This window comes from Protopterus annectens, chromosome 7.part0 (assembly GCF_019279795.1).
Source record: "Protopterus annectens isolate FY-2018-M chromosome 7.part0, PAN1.0, whole genome shotgun sequence".
Taxonomy (NCBI): Eukaryota; Metazoa; Chordata; order Ceratodontiformes; family Protopteridae; genus Protopterus; species Protopterus annectens.
Window position 1 is genome coordinate 1,919,163,009 of NC_056739.1, and position 19,553 is coordinate 1,919,182,561.

A 19,553-nucleotide genomic window follows, 5' to 3' on the forward strand; every position below is an offset into this window, starting at 1 on the left:
GGGTCCCTGATTCTCATCGGTTTCTTTTCAGGAATCCGTTGGCGGATACAGAGGTTATTTCTCAGGGCCCTAAAGGAGTTAAGGCCACTGTTACCAGGAATCCTGTTCCCTCTGACAGGGAGTCTAGGAACCTAGATAGGTGGGGCAAGAAGGTTTATACCTCTGCCACCCTAGCTATTAGGGCTACCAATTGTTTATTTTATATGCTGAAGTACCAGCAGCACACCTTGGAGGCTGTTAAGTCTAGGATAGCAAGTGTACCTCTTTTGGCAGAGAGCAAAGACATGCAGGATTTACTGAATTCTGCCAGTCTGGTCAATGCGCATTCTTTACATTGTGGTTTTGACATTCTTGAGGCCTCTAGCAGGGCTACGGCTACTGGATCTGTTGTTAGAAGGAACGCTTGTCTCAGAGAACAGCCTCTTCCAGACCCTGTCAAGACTAAGCTTTTGATGTACCTTTGCATAAAGACAATCTTTTTGGCAGCAAAGCTGAGGAGGTACTGAAGAAGATGGAGGATAAGGCCAAGTCCATGCAAACTGTTAAGGATTTTCTGCAAGTTCAACCCCCTCGCTTTAGCAGGAATTACTCTTCCAAGAGTTGTCCTTTCCTGATACCAGCAGACAGAACCGTTCCAGGGCTAGAGGTTACAAATCTTCTAGGGGGCAGGGGGCTACCCCTCAAAGGTCTAGGCATTGGCATGCTTCCACTTCTAAAGGGGGAAGCTCCAAGCCTGCATCTCAATCAAAACACTCTCAATGACTTTTTACAACTTCTGCCTGTTCTTGCTTCTCTCAGAGGCTTATCTGCACATTCCTATCAGGGAAAGTTGCAGGCAGTACATTCATTTCAGAGTGGGCGAGCAACATTACCAATTCTCTGCACTGCCCTTTGACTTATCTACTGCTCCCAGAGTCCTCACAAAGTGCATGGCCACAGTCATTGCTTTTTGCAGGCAGAAGAAAATTCAGATTTACCCATACTTGGACGACTGTCTTCAAGCAAGTTCTCAGGAACAGCTATTAAAGGATCTGGAATTCGTAAAGACTCTTCTCTCTTCCCTGGGTTACACACTCAATGTGGAAAAATCAAAAATGGTACCATCCAAGGAGATAGCATTCCTGGGAGCGAATCTCAACACAGCTGCCCAGATGATACATCTCACCCAGGAGAAGCAGACAACTCTTACAGTTTACTTCAAGGACTTGGCAAGCCTGTCCCAGCTCCCTGCAAGGAAATACCTGCAAGCTCTGGGATTCATGGTGTCTTGTATTCTCATGATTCCATATGCAAGACTGCATATGAGGAAATTGCAATGGTACCTCAAGAACATTTGGTGCCAGCACACAGAGAGGACCTGGATATGATGATTTCTCTGCTTCCGTCTCTGCAGGCGGAGTTTCTATGGTGGGCAACAGCCTGTCTTCAAAACAAAGGCATGCCTTTTCGGACACCTCTTGCCACTCAAATTCTGACTACAGACGCATCGAACTACGCCCGGGGAGCACACCTGGATGGTAGATGCATACAGGGATGTTGGAACGCCCTGCAGATGCACCTGCACATAAATCTAAAGGAATTGATTGCAGTTCAGCAGGCCTTACTAGCTTTCAAGTATCTTCTTTCTCCAGGGACCCTGCTTTTCAGGGCAGACAACACCACGGTCATGTGGTACATCAACAAGCAGAGAGGGACTCGCTCTTACCCCCTGTGCAGCCACAGCATGAATCTTTGGTCCATGGCAGCATCCCTGGACCTCCATATCCTAGCTCAGTTTCTTCCAGGAAAGCTCAGTGTTTTGGCAGACCAGTTGAGCAGGCAAACTCTGGATCCTCACGAGTGGCAGCTGAACAGAGCAGTCTTTTACAGCATCATTCAACGTTGGGGCATTCCTCAGGTGGACTTTTTCTCCTCCCCAGACAACCATCTGCTACCTCTCTTTTGCACCAGACAGCAGCACAGCACAGCCTGGAAAGTGGATGCTCTGTCCTTCCCTTGGATGTTGCTGTCCGTGTACGCCTTCCCACCTCTTCCTCTTCTTCCCAGAGTATTAGTGAAGATCAGGGACGAACATCCAAGGACTATTCTCATAGCTCTGGACTTGCCCAGACAGCATTGGTATCTGCTGCTTCGCAGTCTCTCCCATCTTCCTCCTTGGCATCTTCCTCTGAAGCCAGATCTTTTGGTTCAGGAAAGGTTAAACATTCTACATCCTCATCTTCAGTCTCTCCGTTTGGCAGCATGGCTCATTGCATGACTCCTTCCCTTTCTTTCTCCCTTTCCCAACAGGTGGTTGACGTGCTGAGGGAGGCCAGGAGGCCTAGCACTAGGAAATCCTATGCTGGCAAATGGGAAATGTTCTCTAACTGGATGCAGGCTAGAGGGGAGTCTGCTTCTCAACATACCCTTCCTCTGATCCTGGAATACCTGGCTGATTTGCTTCAGGGTGGTCTTTCTTTTTACTCTGTCAAGATCCATGCTTCAGCCATCTCTGCTCATTGTTCTCTTGAACAGCCCATTTTCTGTCATCCCCTGATGAAAATGTTTCTCAGAGGTGCTTGCAATTTAAAACCTCCCAGAAAAGCACCTACTCCAGCCTGGGATCTTAATTTTGTTCTGAAGAAACTCACTCTTCCTCCTTTTGAGCCAGCTGCCTCTGCAGATTTAAAGTTTCTCTCTTGGAAGACCACCTTCCTCTTGGCTATAACTTCAGCAAGGAGGGTTTCGGAACTGCAGGCTTTGGCCGTGGAGCCTTTTCTTATTTTCCGTGCTGATAGAGTCTCTCTGAGGACTAATCCCTCCTTTATGCTTTAGGTGGTTTCCAGCCTGACTCTTAATCAGTCCATACATTTTCCTACCTTCTTTCCTAATCCTCTCAATAGATGTGCAAGGATCCTACATTCTCTTGGTGTGCACAGACGGCTCGGGTTTTACCTGGACAGGACTAAGGACCTTCGGAAATCAGCACAGTTATTGGTCAGTTTTGCCCCTGGAGCCCAGGGCAAGGCTATTTTTAAGCAAACCATTTCTAAATGGATTGCACACAGGGTTGCCAGACAGAGGTACTTCTGTTTAATGCGGAACATTGCAGTTCCGCATTAAACAGAAGTAGCTCTGTTTTGCGATGTTTTGATTGGCCCGTATACCGGCCAATCAAAAATCTCTAAACACAGAGCTACTTCTGTTTAATGCGGAACATCGCAGTTCCGCATTAAGTAGAAGTAGCTCTGTTTTGCGATGTTTTGATTGGCCCGTATACTGGTATACAGGCCAATCAAAAATCGCTAAACAAGGAGCTACTTCTGTTTAATGCGGAACATCCCAGTTAAGTAGAAGTAGCTTTGTTTTGTGATGTTTTGATTGGCCCATATGCCGGTATACGGGCCAATAAAAAAAAAAAAAAGGGGAGGCTGCCCGGGATTTAAACCGGCAGTGCAGGACTAGGGATCAGGCTGCTGATCTCGGGACAGTCCCGCCCAAATAGGGACGTCTGGCAACCCTGATTGCATATTGCATTACTTTTTTGTTATTAATTTCATGGCAAAGCACCGCCTCAAGGTGTTAGGACCCACTCTACTAGAGTGGCTTCCACTTCTGCAACCTTTCTTAGGGGTGTCCCTACTAAAGACATTTTGGGGGCTGCCACATGGTCTTCTCTTCACACTTTCACAAAGCATTATAATTTGTCTCTGTTTTCCAGAGCCAGGCAGGGTTTGCCACTGTGGTGTTGCAGGGCATTATCTCCAACCCTTGATGCTGTTGGTTCCTCTCCCTTTTCTCTGGGCTTTGGTAATCAACCCATTTGTTAGGACTGCAACAGTGAAACATGATGAACATAGTACAGTTGTGTACACTTACCATAACTGTAGATGTTCGAGTGTATTCACTGTTGCAGTCCTGGTTTTCCCCCCTCCTTCCACCTTTTTGTGGTCCTCTCCTGTTTTCTTTTCCTGAGGTACAGGCTTAATTTGTCAGACTGTTTTTTGGTTTAAGCCTTATTGTCTGGGGGCTCCTGACTGTTATGGCAAGAAAGACTGAGGAAGTGACGTTGGCTGCCTACTTTTGTATCGGATACCCTGACGTCCTTTACAACCGACGGCAACCAACGTCATTTTTACTTACCTTTGGTATTCTGACCGACTAAGGGCTACCATTAGCTGGATAACCCATTTGTTAGGACTGCAACAGTGAATACACTCAAAACGTCTACAGTTATGGTAAGTGTACACAATTGTACTTTCTCTGCATGGTAAGGAGCACATTGCCCCTCTGAGGATGTTCAAGGCTGTGTACATAAGGCCAAATTAGTGGATGTTGATCTACAACTAATGTTTGAGCATAGTGAATGATATTGCAGTAGCTGTCCTTGCATTTGAACATCTACTTTTATGTTGGCTATGCTCACAGAAATGTGCTTTTCCCCATATTACTTTGATCAGTTGCTGTGCAGTACTGACTGCACCTATATGTAATTTAACTCTTCTTTTATTAAAAATTGATAATCACAACTGGATATATTTGATTTGAAATGCCTACAGGCTGCCTGTAGCAGACTGATCTTTCAAGGTTCCCTACTCTCAGGTTATACATTTTAGTTGTGTACCATGTCTGATGTCACCTTAAGTCACATATCCCCTAATGTTCATCCATTTGATTAGTGTGCCCTTAACAGTATGACACTTTGTAGAGTCTCTCAGTCACAGCACTGTTATAAATTCATTATATGGCGTACTTACTGTCAACTACTGGTGCCTAGATTATCTCTAAACAGTTCTTTTAACTGGGTTCCATTTGCATCATTTCACTCCCTAAACAGCTGCAATGTTTTGAGGTCTTTTGTGTGAAGCAGGCAAACTGGTTGTTACTTCAAAATGGTTCGTCTCTGAATCTGTTAAAATGAAATCTTGTTAACATGTTTTGTTGCATATTTCCTAATGTCCTTCAGCAGACAACACACACACACACACACACATATATATATATATATATATATATATATGTGTATATAATATGGATTTTAAATAGAAATTAAGTAACTTAATGAGAAACTCTAATCCAGCTAGTCATCAAAGATAGTTCACGATCGCAATACCATTGCTGTCCATGATTTTCACTGCCAGTCTGTTTGCACATAGTTTTTATTATTTATTTGTCTTTGTTTACTGAAAAAGTCTAACTGGCTAACACCCATTTTCAGTGGAGGCCTGGAGAGGAAAGCTCAACTGAATTTAAGTTTTTATAAATACCATGGTGGTGCAGCGGTAGGGTTGTTGCCTCACAGCAAGAGGTTCTCCCGTTTGATTCTTGGCTGGAGTGCCTTCTGTGTTGAGTCTGCATGCCCTCCTCACGGTTGAAAGACATGTTTAGAATGGGCGTGCCTTCGTTGAAGGCTGGATGTCAAGCTGGCACCTCAGCACCCGTAAAAAATCTACTGCCAGTCATTAACAGACCGGAGTTCCGCTGTGGCGACCCCTAACCGGGAAAATCCGAAAGAAGAACATTAATAGCTATACGCTCCCCGTCTTATAGGACAGTTGTATACAGTATTGTAGATTCATACTTCCATGAATCCAGTTATAATATAGGGCTGTACCTCTCAACTGTCCAGATTTTCACAGAATGCCCAGATTTTTGTGTCATATTTTTGGTCTGTTCATCATAAAATGTCTAAATTTTCTGGCAAATCACTTAGAACTGGAGTCACTAAATCATGACATACACCTGAGTTTGAATTCATATCCTTCAGAAAATGCGCGCTGGTACAAATCCTGTTGTTCTAGCAACTTTTTGTTTATAAAGTTAATTAAAATGTGTTTCTATTTTGGGGCCTTTGGCTTTCTTAATGTGATTGTGTAAGGGGACTTCTATCTTCCACATCATCTTTGCTTTTTAATGTAATGCGTGTGTATGCAGTTTAACATTCCCACGTTTGCACAGTACATCAATGTAGGAGAAGCAAAGAAGAAAATAAAATCTCCTTTGCTGTTTGAGCTATTTGTTTAACTGTTAAAAAACAGACATTTGCAGAGACAAGGCAGAAGTATAATATATATTATATATATATATATATATATATTATATATATATATATATATATATATATATATGTATTCTATATATATATATATATATATATATATATATATATGTCACTAGATGGGTTGCAAACTGGCTCAAGGACAGAACCCACATGGTTAGAATAGCTGGAGCCATGTCAGACTCCAAACCAGTAACAAGTTGTGTCCCACAAGGCTCAGTCTTGGGACCTCTCTTGTTCGGTATATATTTCTCAGAGGTACAGGCCAACATGGAAGGACTGTGGCTGACCAAGTTCGCAGATGACTGCAAACTGGGCGCCATGATAGACACTCCATCCAACACAAGCATCCTCCAAAAAGGCCTCATAGAAACAGACAACTGGTGCCAGAGCCATGGCCTCAAGCTAAACGCCAAAAAGTGTATAGTCATCCCCTTTGGCAAAAACAAAGTGCCCACAAATTACCACATAGGTGGTAATCCATTAAGTACAGAAGAAGTAATTAGGGACCTGGAGACCCAAGTTGATAGCAATCTCTCATTTGACAACCACGTGGCCAAAGTGGTTAGAAAAACATTTTATATAGCCCACCTAATCATGAATGGATTCACATCTAGATCAGGGGAGGTCATCGTGCCTCTTTACTCATCCCTCATCAGGCCCATAATTGAGTACAATGCCCCTTTTGGGATGTACCTTACCAGACACCTGCAGCAACTGGAAATACCCCAAAAGTACCTCACCAAGAGGATCAAGGGGCTCAAACAGATGCCGTATGCTGCCCGGTTAAAGAAACTCCAGCTCTACTCAGTGGCATACCGCCTGCTCAGAGGCGATCTGTGCCTGACATATAAAGCCATGTCCAACCCGGAATTAATGGACATGCTGCACCTCAGAAAATCCAAATCCCATCGAGCTATGCACTCGAGGGACTTAAACCTCAGCACTGAAATAAATAGGACATGCTGGAGGGACAGATTCATAACCCAGAGGCTCCCTTCACTCTGGAATAAAATCAGAGTCCAGGTTAGGCAGAGTCCCTCACTGACTCTTAAAGAGGAATCTTGATGAGTGGATGGGAGATCGTAGGTTTACCCCGGGGATCACTTCTGTGTCACTGTTAGACAGAGGTACAGTATACTAACCTCGAAAAAGGGCATAGCAAAATTAATTTAAAATGGGTGGCGAAAGCCATACACACTCTGGCTAGGCTTATAAATGCCCTAGGGCAGATAGCCTAGTATGAACCTATGAACCTATAAGGAAAATCAGATACGTTTCTGTTTTTGTTTTGCAGAACCTACCTGATTTTTTCCTCATGTTTTGTGTCCTATAGTATATGTCAATAGAGTCTGGACGGTACTTCAGTGGCTGGACTTTTTTCTCTTAATTTACTACTGGCACATTGGTTGGGTTGTTCAATCAGCATGCTCGTTTTTGAATAGTTATGATCCATTATTGTATAATTAGTATTAGACTCTTAGAGTTAGTGTTATAGTATTGTTAATGTTGGTAGATATTTAAATAGCTTTAAAGTTACAAGTGTACTATTTATATTGTGTGTGCATGCACACTTTGTTTTTGCCTTTTAGAATGAGGCAGAAGACTGGCTTCAAAAAATGTTGGCATTATGGACATAAAATCCCCCCTCCAGGATCCCCATGTTATATGTGTGGCCTGTTTGGGGAGGCACACCTTAAATCAATTTGTGATGTCTTTTGCCTGCAGACCCAGAGCACTGTCCAACAGAGAAACAAGTTGATTCTTAAGGGCCTTCTCTTGCCAGATTCAGAGTCTTTAAAAATCAGAAAGTCGACAGGAAAACCTTCAAAGCAGAAAGATTTGGAGCTGAAGAAACATTAGGCAGAAGCTTCACTACCAAAAGCAACTGTACTTGGGCACACTGGCCCGAACACCAAGATATATTCCACCTCCAGATCCTGTATCTTTACCAAATACCATTGAAAATTCTCTAAAGAAAGTAGAAAAACCTGTTTCCAGACACGTGTCCATCTTTTCCACTAAATCCTTTTAAGTCCTATCATAGCACCTGTAAAGTAGATTTGGCTTGTTTACTGCAGAAGTTCCTTTGAACCCAAATTGAGATGGGGGTCATTGTGACTCATTCTGTTTTGAAGCTGTCTGTAACCATGCATTTTATCCCTGTCCATGCTCCCTCTTTATTTGCTCTGTGACACTGGCTTTCTTGGATCCATATGGTTAACCAGGTCCTGTGGCTCTGAAGTTAATAAACTGTCTCCACAGCTTGAAGAGAGTTAGATTTGATCTTACAGACATAGATTCCTTTGGGTCCAGTGACTGAGTCTCAGAGCTACGGGGTTGCATGGACAGCTGGTTTACTTATTGAAGCAGTCTTCAACCTTTGAAACCGTCATGCCAGTCCCCTCCTTGGAACCAACCGTGACCATTGGTCCTCTCCCTGTTTAAGGGATCGGATCTGACCTTGGGTGTGATTTCCTCAGATTCTACAGAAGTATGAACAACTTTCAGATTACTAATGAGAATCATTTCGCCGCACAGGGCAGATCTACAGGTCCTCCCTATCACCATCTCCTTGGTTTCAGCTTCACAGCAGGTGTCATCCAGGCAGTCTCTTCCTGTTGGCCCCAAACCTTCTGCCTTACAGCAGTAACTGCTCTCTGAGGGCTCAAATTCATCATCCTCTGCTCAAATTCATCATCTTCTGAGCCACCTAAGAAGAGGACGTGCAAGAGGAAGTACATAGACTCGCCAGAGAATTCAGTCATATCAGACACTGATTTGGATGATAAAGAGGGTTTCTTGCAATCCTGTCCTGAGGACGTGTCCTTTAGAGAGATACTGGAACTCATGAGGCAGAAGAGATCCTGGAGGATCAAAACTCCCTGTCAGGATGGAGCAGTGCTGTTTGAGCCATACAGGATGACCTCTTCTACTTCTTGGGTCATACCACTAGCTGACAAAATGGTTAAGCTGGTAGTAAATAACGTTTGTGAAGATTCAGATATATCTGCAGTCCCCAGGAAGCCCAATAAAGTACTTTGACTGCCTAAAAACAAACCCTTTTGGGTCAAATCCCCTCCTGTGGATTTCATCATTATTGTGGTGGCCACCAGAAAAGAACTGTCAGAGGACTCCATCTATTCAACTAGGAGTCTCAGACAGTGGGTAGACTAGGGAAGCGGGTGTATGCATTAAGTAGTCTTGTCTGTTTTGAAGACTTCATCATGCCGGAGTTGCAGAAACCGCTCCAAGCTACTTTGTCATCCATGATCAATTTTACCAACCTATCTGTGCGCCACCTTCACAATGCAGTGACTGGAGCAGTGAGGGCAGCAGGAGCAGGCATTACTATGAGACGCCATGCTTAGCTGTGAGTATGTGACTTTATGGACATCTTTAAGGTGTCCTTCATGAATGCACCATGCAGTGGAACCGACTTGTTTGGTATGACAGTTGAGGAATGCAAACAAAAGTCCAAGCAAGATGGCAAGATGATCTCTGCTGTGGGTGTGAAACTTGAGCCACCACAGAGCACATTTAGCACTAACCAAGAGAGTTCTTTTTGATCACTCTAATTTCACAAGTCTTGCCATCAGTATGACTCAATTTTTGACAGGGGTGGCTGTAACAGAGGTGGTCACTTCAATAGATGCAGGTCCAGAATCCAAGGAGGTCCGTAGAACCAAGGTTTCAGGGGTTCTTAGACAGTATACCTCAGAATCCCTAAAGGGTTGCTTAAATGTCCCAGTTTGGAGGCAGTCAGGGCATGTATCTGTCTACCCTTAATCATAGTTTGCTATCACCCAAGAAAGATGGGTAAGAAGAGATAATATCCAGAGGTTATTGCATTCCATTTTTAGAAACTCCCTCTCCCTTCTTTCCCAATGTCAGATGTCCCACCTAGTCAGACAGAGACAGATATGTCAGAGATCCTTCATCTGTTACAAAAAGGAACCATCAAGGAGATCCCACCAGACCACCACAGGTCAGCATTCTACTCTCACTTATTTTTGGATCAGAAGAACACAAAGGTGCTCCCTCCCATTTTGGACCTCAGTCTCCTAAAATGCTACATCTGTAAGACCTGCTTTTGAATGGTCATGTTGCAGTCTGTTATTTATGTTTACAGAGGACTAGTGGTTGTGCTAGTAGGTCTCCAGGACACTGACCTTCACGTAAAGATTTAGGAAGATTCCTGGAGATTCCTATGTTTCTGTTTGGGAACTAGCCATTAAGGCTGAGCTTTTTATCTGTTGGATCTGGTGAAGCGTTTGTTTGGGAAACGCAAAAGTGCTTATCTGCCTGAAGTTTTATTAAAGTTTTTATGCTCTTTGCTGCTGTGGTGGTCCTGCTATTTTTATTGGTTTCGCTATGTTTCTGTTTGGGAACTAGCCATTACCAGTTCAGAACCCTACCATTTAGTCTCACCACATCCCCCAGGATGTTCACCAAATTCTTGTCAGTAATAGTAGTAGTAGCCTCTCTACAACTTGAGGGATTCAGAATTTTCCCATATGTAGATGACTGGCTCTTGGCCACCGCACCCATCGAGTCTCTCCAGGTGAAAGATTATCTTCTCCAGTTGTGTGCATCTACATGTATTTAGCAAAATTCAACTTGGTCCCCACTCAGCATTTAGCTCTTCTGGTGTGTCTTTTGGACAGAACAATTTATCAAATCTTCCTTCTATGCTAGAGGATTTCACCTCTGACACAGGCTGTCAGAGTCCTCCTAGATTTAAACCACCCTACAGCATGATCAGTGTTGAGGGTTACTGGTTTAATGGCAGCACCTATACTCAATAGTACAGTCTACCCAATATCATATGAGGATTCTACAGTGGTTGCTTCAATGTCAGTGGTATCAGAAATATTGAACCTTTGTCCCTTCCTGTATGAATAACACCATCATGTTGGTCCCATCTGGAAAGGTGGCTCCACTCTTTGACCATTACAGTATTAGGACCTTTCCAAGTTGCTCCACTAGTAGTAGTCATAACTACAGGTGCATCCTTCCTAGGGTAGGGGGTGGGATTGCATCGCAAAAGGAGAGTGATTCAAGGTACATGGCTAGGATCAGAAGCTTGACTTTACATCAACGTCCTAGAATTGAGTAATGTGCTCCTTCTGTTGCTGGAATTTCAGGACTGGCTTCATCTATATGTGATAAACATTGACATAGACAACATAACAGTGGTTTAGTATGTAAACAAGTATGGTGGGACCAGATCTTGTCAGCTGTTCTACAAAGCCATGAGAGTGTGGCAATGGCTGATAGCCTCTGACAGCAGCACAATTCCCTGGGAGTCTCAACAGTCTTGCAGACAGGTCAAGCAGAACTGTTCTTCTACCTCTTGAGTGGTCTTTAAATCAAACCGTAGCAAAGGAGATTTTCAACCGTTAGGGTGAACCATGCTGCAGTCTGTTTGCAACTCCATTGAACTTCAAGTGCAGCAGCTATTTTGCCATCCCCCACATGTTGGATTGAACTCCTGGGATGCTCTGTCTAGTCCTTGGTCTCTAGGCAAATGTTATATGCTATCCCTCTCTTCTCGTCATGACCAAGTACATACAGAAAGCAATTTGGTGCAAGGCTAAAGTTATTCTCATTGCCCCTTATTGGCCCAGAAAGATTTGGTGTCTCAGGTCAAAACTCTACCTGAAGGAATCTCCCTTGGTTCCTAGATCAGATTCCAGATATATCTCACCCATCCAGTGGTCCTCAGCTGGACCTTCCCAGTTTGATTAACCACTTAGTTTCTCCAATTCCAACTGTGGCATGGGCAACTCCCTTTCCTCCGGTGTTTTACTGATTATCACAGCTTCTTAGATATCTTCTACCCAGAAGGTGTACCACAATAAATGGAAAAGATTTACTATACGAGCTGAATCTCAGAACATAAGACCCATTTACAGTCCTAGTTGAGGACATTCTCTTCTTCTTATCTTCCATGTTTGCTGCAGGTTCTAGCTTCAGTACCATTAATGTTCAGTTAGCTGCTATCTCTTCTTTCTATGTGGGTTTTCAAGACCAGTCCTTGACTTTTTATAGATTGTGCAAAGCTTTTCTTGAAGGATGTATTTCACTTAAGTCCTCCTATCAAGGATGCATTTTCCCCATGGAACTTGAATTTAGTATTAGAAGCCTTGTCCAAACCTCCTTTTGAACAAGAAACTTCAATTTTTTTTTTAATGGCTTCAAAGATCTTGTCATGGAAAACCTTACTGTTGGTGGCAGTCACATTGTAAAAGAAGGTATCAGAACTCCATGCCCGGTCTTTGATTTTTCCATAAATCATTTTCCAGAAAGGTAGGGTTACTCCCAGAACTAACCCTTCTTTTCTTCCAAAAGTAGCATCAAAGAATAACTGTTTCCAGGCTATTCACATTCCTGTATTCTTTCCAGATTACTAATGGAGAGGAGAAGAGATTCTGCACACACTAGATATGCTCAGACAACTTCAATTTTATCTACATAGAACTGCTTCCTTCAGAAAAGGTGATCAGTTATTTGCTTGTTTCACACCAAATAGATTGGACAATTGAGTTTTGAAAGTTCCCCCTGTCACAATGGATACCTGATTGCGTTTTCTTTATCTATACCTCCAAAAATAAGTCATTACCAGTCATGCCTAAAGCCCAGTCTGCTGGAGCAGTTTGTACTTCAGCTGCCTTTTTCAGGTTGTTGTCCTTAGATGAGATTTGCCAAGTGGCTACTTTGTCTTCAACCCACACTTTTGTCAAGCACTATAAACTGGAGTATTCTTCTAGAGCCAGGGCTTCCATATTGAAAGCCTCTGTCTTGAAGCCACCCAGGTGTCCAGTAGCTGGGGATTTTGACCCATATGTCAGATAAGATAGCCTGAATGAATAGGATATGAAAGTTAGGTACTTACTATAATGATAGATTCTTTCATTCCATTCAGTCTGATACGACAACCCACCCTCCTTCCCCCTTCCATTATATCTATGGAGAACCTTATTCCTGAGTCAAAGGCAGTACAGATTTTCTCCATCTGGGCACCAGACATGATCTGAGTAAGTCGGGGAGGAGCAGGGCATTATGGTCTAGGAAAAAAATGGAAGGGCTTGAGGCTGGAGCACTAATTTGGCTGTATTTGATCCAAGCAGAGGTTTGAGGACCTCTTTGTCTTATTGGACGAACTAGAATGAAAGGCTCTGTCATTATAGTAAGTACATAACCTTTATTTAATATATGTTGTATTTGAAGTATAGCTATTTAGGTTATTTCTTTAAACTATGAGGGTTAGGTACATTCACATATCCACTTGGCTGAATCAAAGTCCATCAGATTAGGGTTTGGTGTAATGGCTAATGTCTTCATCTCACAACTACAAGGTACATAGTTTGATTTTAACCTCTGGTTATTACCTAGACTTGTAATCTGCAGAATGATAGTTTAGTATGAATCTGTTTATGAGCCTAACTTGTGTTTGAACATTCCAACTCTGACACTGTTAAGTTGAGTCTAGAGTCAAGGGAGCTGTTAAAGTCTTGCATGATAACTAGAAGAATAAATCAGTGGAGATTAGAAAAGATTGGGAAGAGAGACTGGAAAGGCAATTTACCGAGGAACAACTGGAGGACGTCTGTACTACTTCACAGTATATTACAGTCCAGAAAGTTGAAATTTTTGCTTGAAAGTGTTTGCATAGGCATTTTTATACTCTAAGCAGGTAAATGCTGGAGGTGTAATAGAAACAAGAGAGGTAAATGGTAACATTTTTTTTTGTTGTGTAATGAGTTGGAAGATTTCAAAAAATCTCTATAGAGGACTTTGTCAGACATGTTGGAGAAGCAAATAGTTGAAATGAAGGAAATGATCCTTCTCAACTTGAACAGAGAATCTGATTTGCCTAGACACAGCAAGACCTTAAAAAGTTTAATTCTCAATTTCAAGAAAGTGTAATAACAAGAAGATGAAATACAAACACAGTACCAACTTTGGAAGACTTCTACAGCCTACGGAAGACCACAGCATTATTAGAAATTAAAATTAAAGAACTAAGAATTTATCCAAAGCCATTTATCAACACCCCTTGGGGAAAAGTCTTATAGTTGATTGACACTATACAATAATTGATCAGAGACACTGATAATGGATTGGACATACTTATAAAGTAACTGTATACATTAAGATCTGCTATAGTGTCAGGCTAATGTAAATAGTGTATATAGTTATTTAAGATGTTATGTATAAATACTATGGAATTCATTCAAATGTATTTGAAAAATAAAAACATTTTTGAGAAAAAAAGTTTAATTCTGTTGGCTGCCAAAAATGAATTATTAGAAAAGTGGGCATCAAAATGTAAACCAGCTGTAATTTGTAACTGAAATACTAAATATTTTAAAGGAGATAGAAGAACTGGAGGTGGGATATTTAGAAATGAAATGTTTGGCAACAATTAATGCAGAATAATGTTCAGGAAGGAGGAGTGAGGTTTAAGGGATGGCAGGAATAGCGCAATGTATGTAATGTTGTGAATGATGATTGTTAAGAAAAAAAATATATATATATATGTACTGACTGGGGAAAAAAACTTTCCTTGTTCAAACTATTCAAGAGTTGAGGAAAATAATCACAATGAAATTTAGTCACATCATTATAATCTGCTACAGTTTGAAAAGCACAAATATGTTAAGTTCAAAACAAATCAGAAGCTAGGGTAGACTGTAGTGATCAAGGTGATTGTTCTGCCTGGGTGCTTTATCTACTGCTAATACATACTTCCTCTAGTTGCATGTCTATCTGTACGAGAATATATTTGTATTTTTGTTGTGCTTACTGCTTAGTCCAGCAAGGTGGAGGGTGTTGGGAGATAAGCTCATGCAGGCTTACAGTAGGGTAGCTATATTCACTTCAGGAATCACTGTAAAACACACTGTTTAGACCTTCATAATCTCATTTATGAGGAGAATTGGAGTAGGATGTCTGCCTTAGTTGTAGTCGAAGGAGCATGGTTCACATTGCTATCCCTTGCATGTAGTTTGTATAAGAAATGGCTTTGTGTTATGCTTGCAGAGTGCGGGATTTGTTTGGAATGATGGAGACCCCAAGTTGTTTGGCCATGATATGGGAAAGAGAAAATTCTGTGCTTGCTTTAGAACTTCTGCTTAAGCTTCCATAATAAGCAGGGCATTTAATTAAGTATGTTGCTTGTTTATCTGTCTGACAAAGCTCAAAGCGTCAAGTTTTGTTTCTGCCTGATGCCACCCTTCATTCTTCTTTTCAGGTACCTGCCAACGTGGAGAAAGCCTTGTCACTTTTTGGACAGCTGCTGAATAAGAAACACTTCCTACTAACTTTCATTCGCACCCTGGAGGCCCAACGCAGTTTCTCCATGCGTGATCGTGGCAATGTTGCTTCTCTCATTATGACAGCTTTGCAGGGTGAGATGGAATATGCCACTGGTGTGCTGAAACAGCTTCTCTCAGACCTTATAGAGAAAAATCTGGAAAGCAAGAATCACCCAAAACTCCTGCTAAGAAGGTAAGGGACAGTACCAGGGTGTTTCTGACAGAAAGGCACATATGTTTCAGTCGGTGCTTCACTAAGAAATTCGTACCTGTTATGGCAACATTTGTTAAGTCTTGATATTTTATTTTGTGGAGCAGAATAAAGTAAATGATTGGCTTAGTACGGTAATTTGGCTTAATATGTTTTGTTAGCTATACATAATTTCCTGAAGTAGACAACAGAGCATTATGTGATATAGAAGACTGAGTTATAGTTTAATGTTTAATGTTTTTGAAGATCATTACTGCAAGAGTTTTAAAATATAAATTTAGTCAGATGTGACCATCAGCCATTCATAATTGATTATTTTAATATTCAGTTATCAACAGGGGCACATAGTTACTGTCTTACTTCTTGACTGTCATTAGGAAACTCCGTTGTAAAAGAGGATAATGCACATCGTATTCATTTTTGTTTCTTGATGTTAATAGTTACTAGAATTACTTAAAGGTTTTTGCATTTTGGAAGTAAAGCACTTTTATTTTTGCTGTATTCAGCTTTGTAACTTTTGGTATTTTTATATCAGTTTTGGGGCACTTTGGAAGCTAATCACATTGTGGGAAAAGTGTACGGTAGAGAATTGTGAATATTATAATAGTTTTTTTAACATGAAGATGTTATTGTTGAGAATTACAAATGTAAAGGGTTTTGAGGATCATAAGAAGAGTATGGCTTTGTCACTTTTTAAAAAGATTGTAATGAATAAAAGTAACAGCTAAGCCAACCCCATTGTTTTTAAAACGTTTTGGTGAGTGTGGCTTTGGAGACTACCACCCTCCAGCTTTCACTGACCATCAGATTTTCGGTTGACTATGGTAAGGGTGCTTGAGGATCAGATATTCTAGGAACATGTTTTACTAATGGGTTGTTGTAGTTTATTTGGAGGTACATGCCTGAATCACAAATACCAAGGTTTGTATATTTGAAGGATCAGGTGCTGGTCCAAAAACATTTGAAAATTTGCAACCAAGCTTTTGTTGTGAAAAGTTTGCTAAAGACCATTTCAGTTTTGTAGAAATCCATTTGGGCTTTTTCCTCAATAGAAAAATCCTCTGTCTTGGGAGTTGCTTATAGTGTCAGCTGGTGATTAAATAAGAAAGGAAGGATGCATATTGTGACTTCATTACAAAAACTACCATGGCATGCAACTTGCTGTAACCTGGTAGCCCATTAGCACTAAATCTATATGCTTCTTGTGTAACACCCAACTGAAATTCAGGAACTTTCCTCTTTCAAGACAAAAATTATAAATCTGTTGAGTATAAGCATCCTGGATCTCTAGCCATCCCTTTAGTGACCAATTCCCAGTGCCCAGTTTCTAACAGACCAGACAGGTTTTGTCTCATGACCAAGATGACTCTAGAAGTCTTTTGAGCCTCAAGCAATTATTATGGGCTACTAATGGGTTTAAATTTGTTCCAGTGTTCAACATGCTTCCTTTTGTTAAAGAAAATGTGTCCCTAGATAGAGTTAGAAAGAAAAATCGTGCACTTCAATCACTTTCAATATCAAGATTGTGAATTATCAGACCAACACATTGCAGTTCCAGAGGGCTTCCTGTTGAAATAACTGCACTTGAAATGCTGAGTGCCGACAAGCCGAAAGAAAAAAAAATGACCTAAAACTCAGGAAAAGAGTGAATCTTGATGATCACCTTTTTCCTTTTTTGTTTTTCAGGTGGCAAGACCTCCTACACCCCCTTTGCCCCCTCCCAAACCTATAACTCAAGATCGCTGTATGTCAAAGAAAAGGGAATATGCCGGGAAATGGCCATCTCAGACTTAGTACATTAGTCTGTCTTTCAGTCTCCATGTTTCGGTAGTCACTCTAGCAGGTCCTGACATTTCAAACAGTTACTGTTCCAGTGAGTTATGGTGTAAGAAATTGTTTGCCTGGGAGACTTTATATGCCTCTTAGGTTCATGGGTACTTAGTAGGCTATTGATCTGTGAGGAACTTATGGAGCCTAGCCTTTACATTCCTATGGTAGTTTCTACCCCTTATGTTTTGTATGAGTAACCCAGAAATGGGACAAACAATATGTTTGGGAGATTTACATATTCCCCCTATTTATGAGGGACAGGGTTGCTAAACCCAAGAGTGAACTTGCAGTTACCCATCTGTTTGTGAAAATTATGTTTGAATAGGGTAAGAGATTGAAATTTTCATCAGTTCACAAAGATTGGTGTAACATTTGAGTGCCAGTCTAATGTGGTTGTGTAATTGCAGGACATCTAAACTGGCTCATTGCTCTGATTTCCCAGTTGTTTTTTTTTTTTTTTTCTGATGGAAATTCTTGAAGTAAATACTACTACAACAAGCCTTAAAAGGAAAAAATAAATCCTATTCAATCCCAACAGCCATCATTTCTTGTTTGTGGGGTGGGGGGTGGAGAGAATATGAAGGGTCATCATACTTGTGTTGCTCGAACAAATTCTATGTTAAGGTGTCACTGACATTTGACTGTCGTGTCTTCAAAGTAATTTTCTGAGTCCCAACAAATCGGTGTAGATAGTGTGATAACTGCATGGATAACATTATCCTAAAAGGGTAACACAAGCCACTCAAGCAAGGAATCGGACAACCTGCATGAGAAACCAGATAAAGTAAGAAATCAAATATTTCATCTTTCAAGTTGTACTTGCCCAGGAGGCTACATCTGGAATACAAGAGTGTGGACTTTGGACTGACTAGAGGGCATATTTCCTACATTGAGTTACCTGAAATAAGTTGTTAGTAATGTGACGCACTGCATGGAATCATGTTTGATAATTGCCAAATGTTTTTTTTTCTAAATTAACCATAACATCAATTAAAGAAACATGCTAACATCACTGGCAGAGGTTTTTGTTGTGAAAAGAAACAAAAATTATACTGGGACTGCTGCAGTACAGCTGTCTCAGCAATGAAATATTTAAGCATGGTGTATGCATACCAGATAAATCAGGGGTCCCCTGGAATTATGATCTACAGAAAATAACCAGGAAAATAAACTTGTCTAGCTCAGGGTAATGTTTGATGCCTCACATAAAAAAAAATATTTTATTGAGTCTGTCGTATAGAAAATTAGGTGTAAGGTACCTCACAGTAGAGAAGAGACTAAGCTGAAAAACTCTTGTAAGTATAAGGAATAGCAACATAAAAGTCCACTAACATAAAAGGGAATTAATTTCTTTTCAGAGTAGCTTAAATGAAAAAGTAAGACACAAAATATAAATTTCAGGTTCATAGGTGTATACTAGGCTAACAACTAGAACGGCCCTTATTAGCCTAGCTGTGGAACCCAAATGTGATTTATAGGGGGGTGATTTACAGACCGCCTTTGTCCATCAGAGACATAGGAGCCAGACAAGGGGTGAATTTCTGATTACCCATCCATCGGTCCAAGTTGCACTTAAAGGGATAAGGAGAAACTCTGCTTCACATGGGTGGGGAGCCTGTTCCAAGAATGGGAATTCTCTGAGAAACATATCTGTCTGTCCAACATCTCCTATTTATTTTGCAAGCAAAATGTAGGTCTTTTAATCTAGTAGTTCTTGTGCTGTTTGTTTTACAGATGTGCAAAAGGTTTATCAAAGTGGGATCCAGGGATGCTTTGTATGCCAGGCAAAGATCAGCTGTCAGAAGTCTGTATGATACTAAGTAAAGGTACAGGGCACTGAGGCGATCAGTGTAGGACAGTGTGTACTCTTTGTAGTCTTTCTGTAAGGAAACTTAGTGGACGTTCTATTTGCTGCATGTGTCCAGTTAGATACATACCGAAGGGGACATTATACACTGTGATGGGTCTGGTGAAGGCCCAAGTACAGTGGTATGATGACCTCTGTGGACCTAGATGCCATGCTGCTGCTTATAAGCTGAGCAACGTAGAAGTATTTTCTTAGTACCTTGGATATGTTGTTCAAAGGCTGGGTTACTATCTACATATGTTCCCAGATCTATAACTACTAGTTAATCCGCTTTTAAGGGTGTTT

The 19,553-nt window shown here is 41.2% G+C and overlaps 1 protein-coding gene across 1 annotated transcript in view; it reads left to right on the forward strand.

The window, feature by feature from the left end:
* The window catches only part of LOC122807260 (plexin-A1-like), a 2,134,283-nt gene that overhangs the window by 1,954,975 nt on the left and 159,755 nt on the right, over nt 1-19,553 (forward strand). Inside the window, exon 22 of the mRNA XM_044078363.1 lies at nt 15,297-15,553. Coding sequence (XP_043934298.1) covers nt 15,297-15,553 — 257 coding nt within the window. The remainder of the gene's footprint in view (nt 1-15,296; nt 15,554-19,553) is intronic.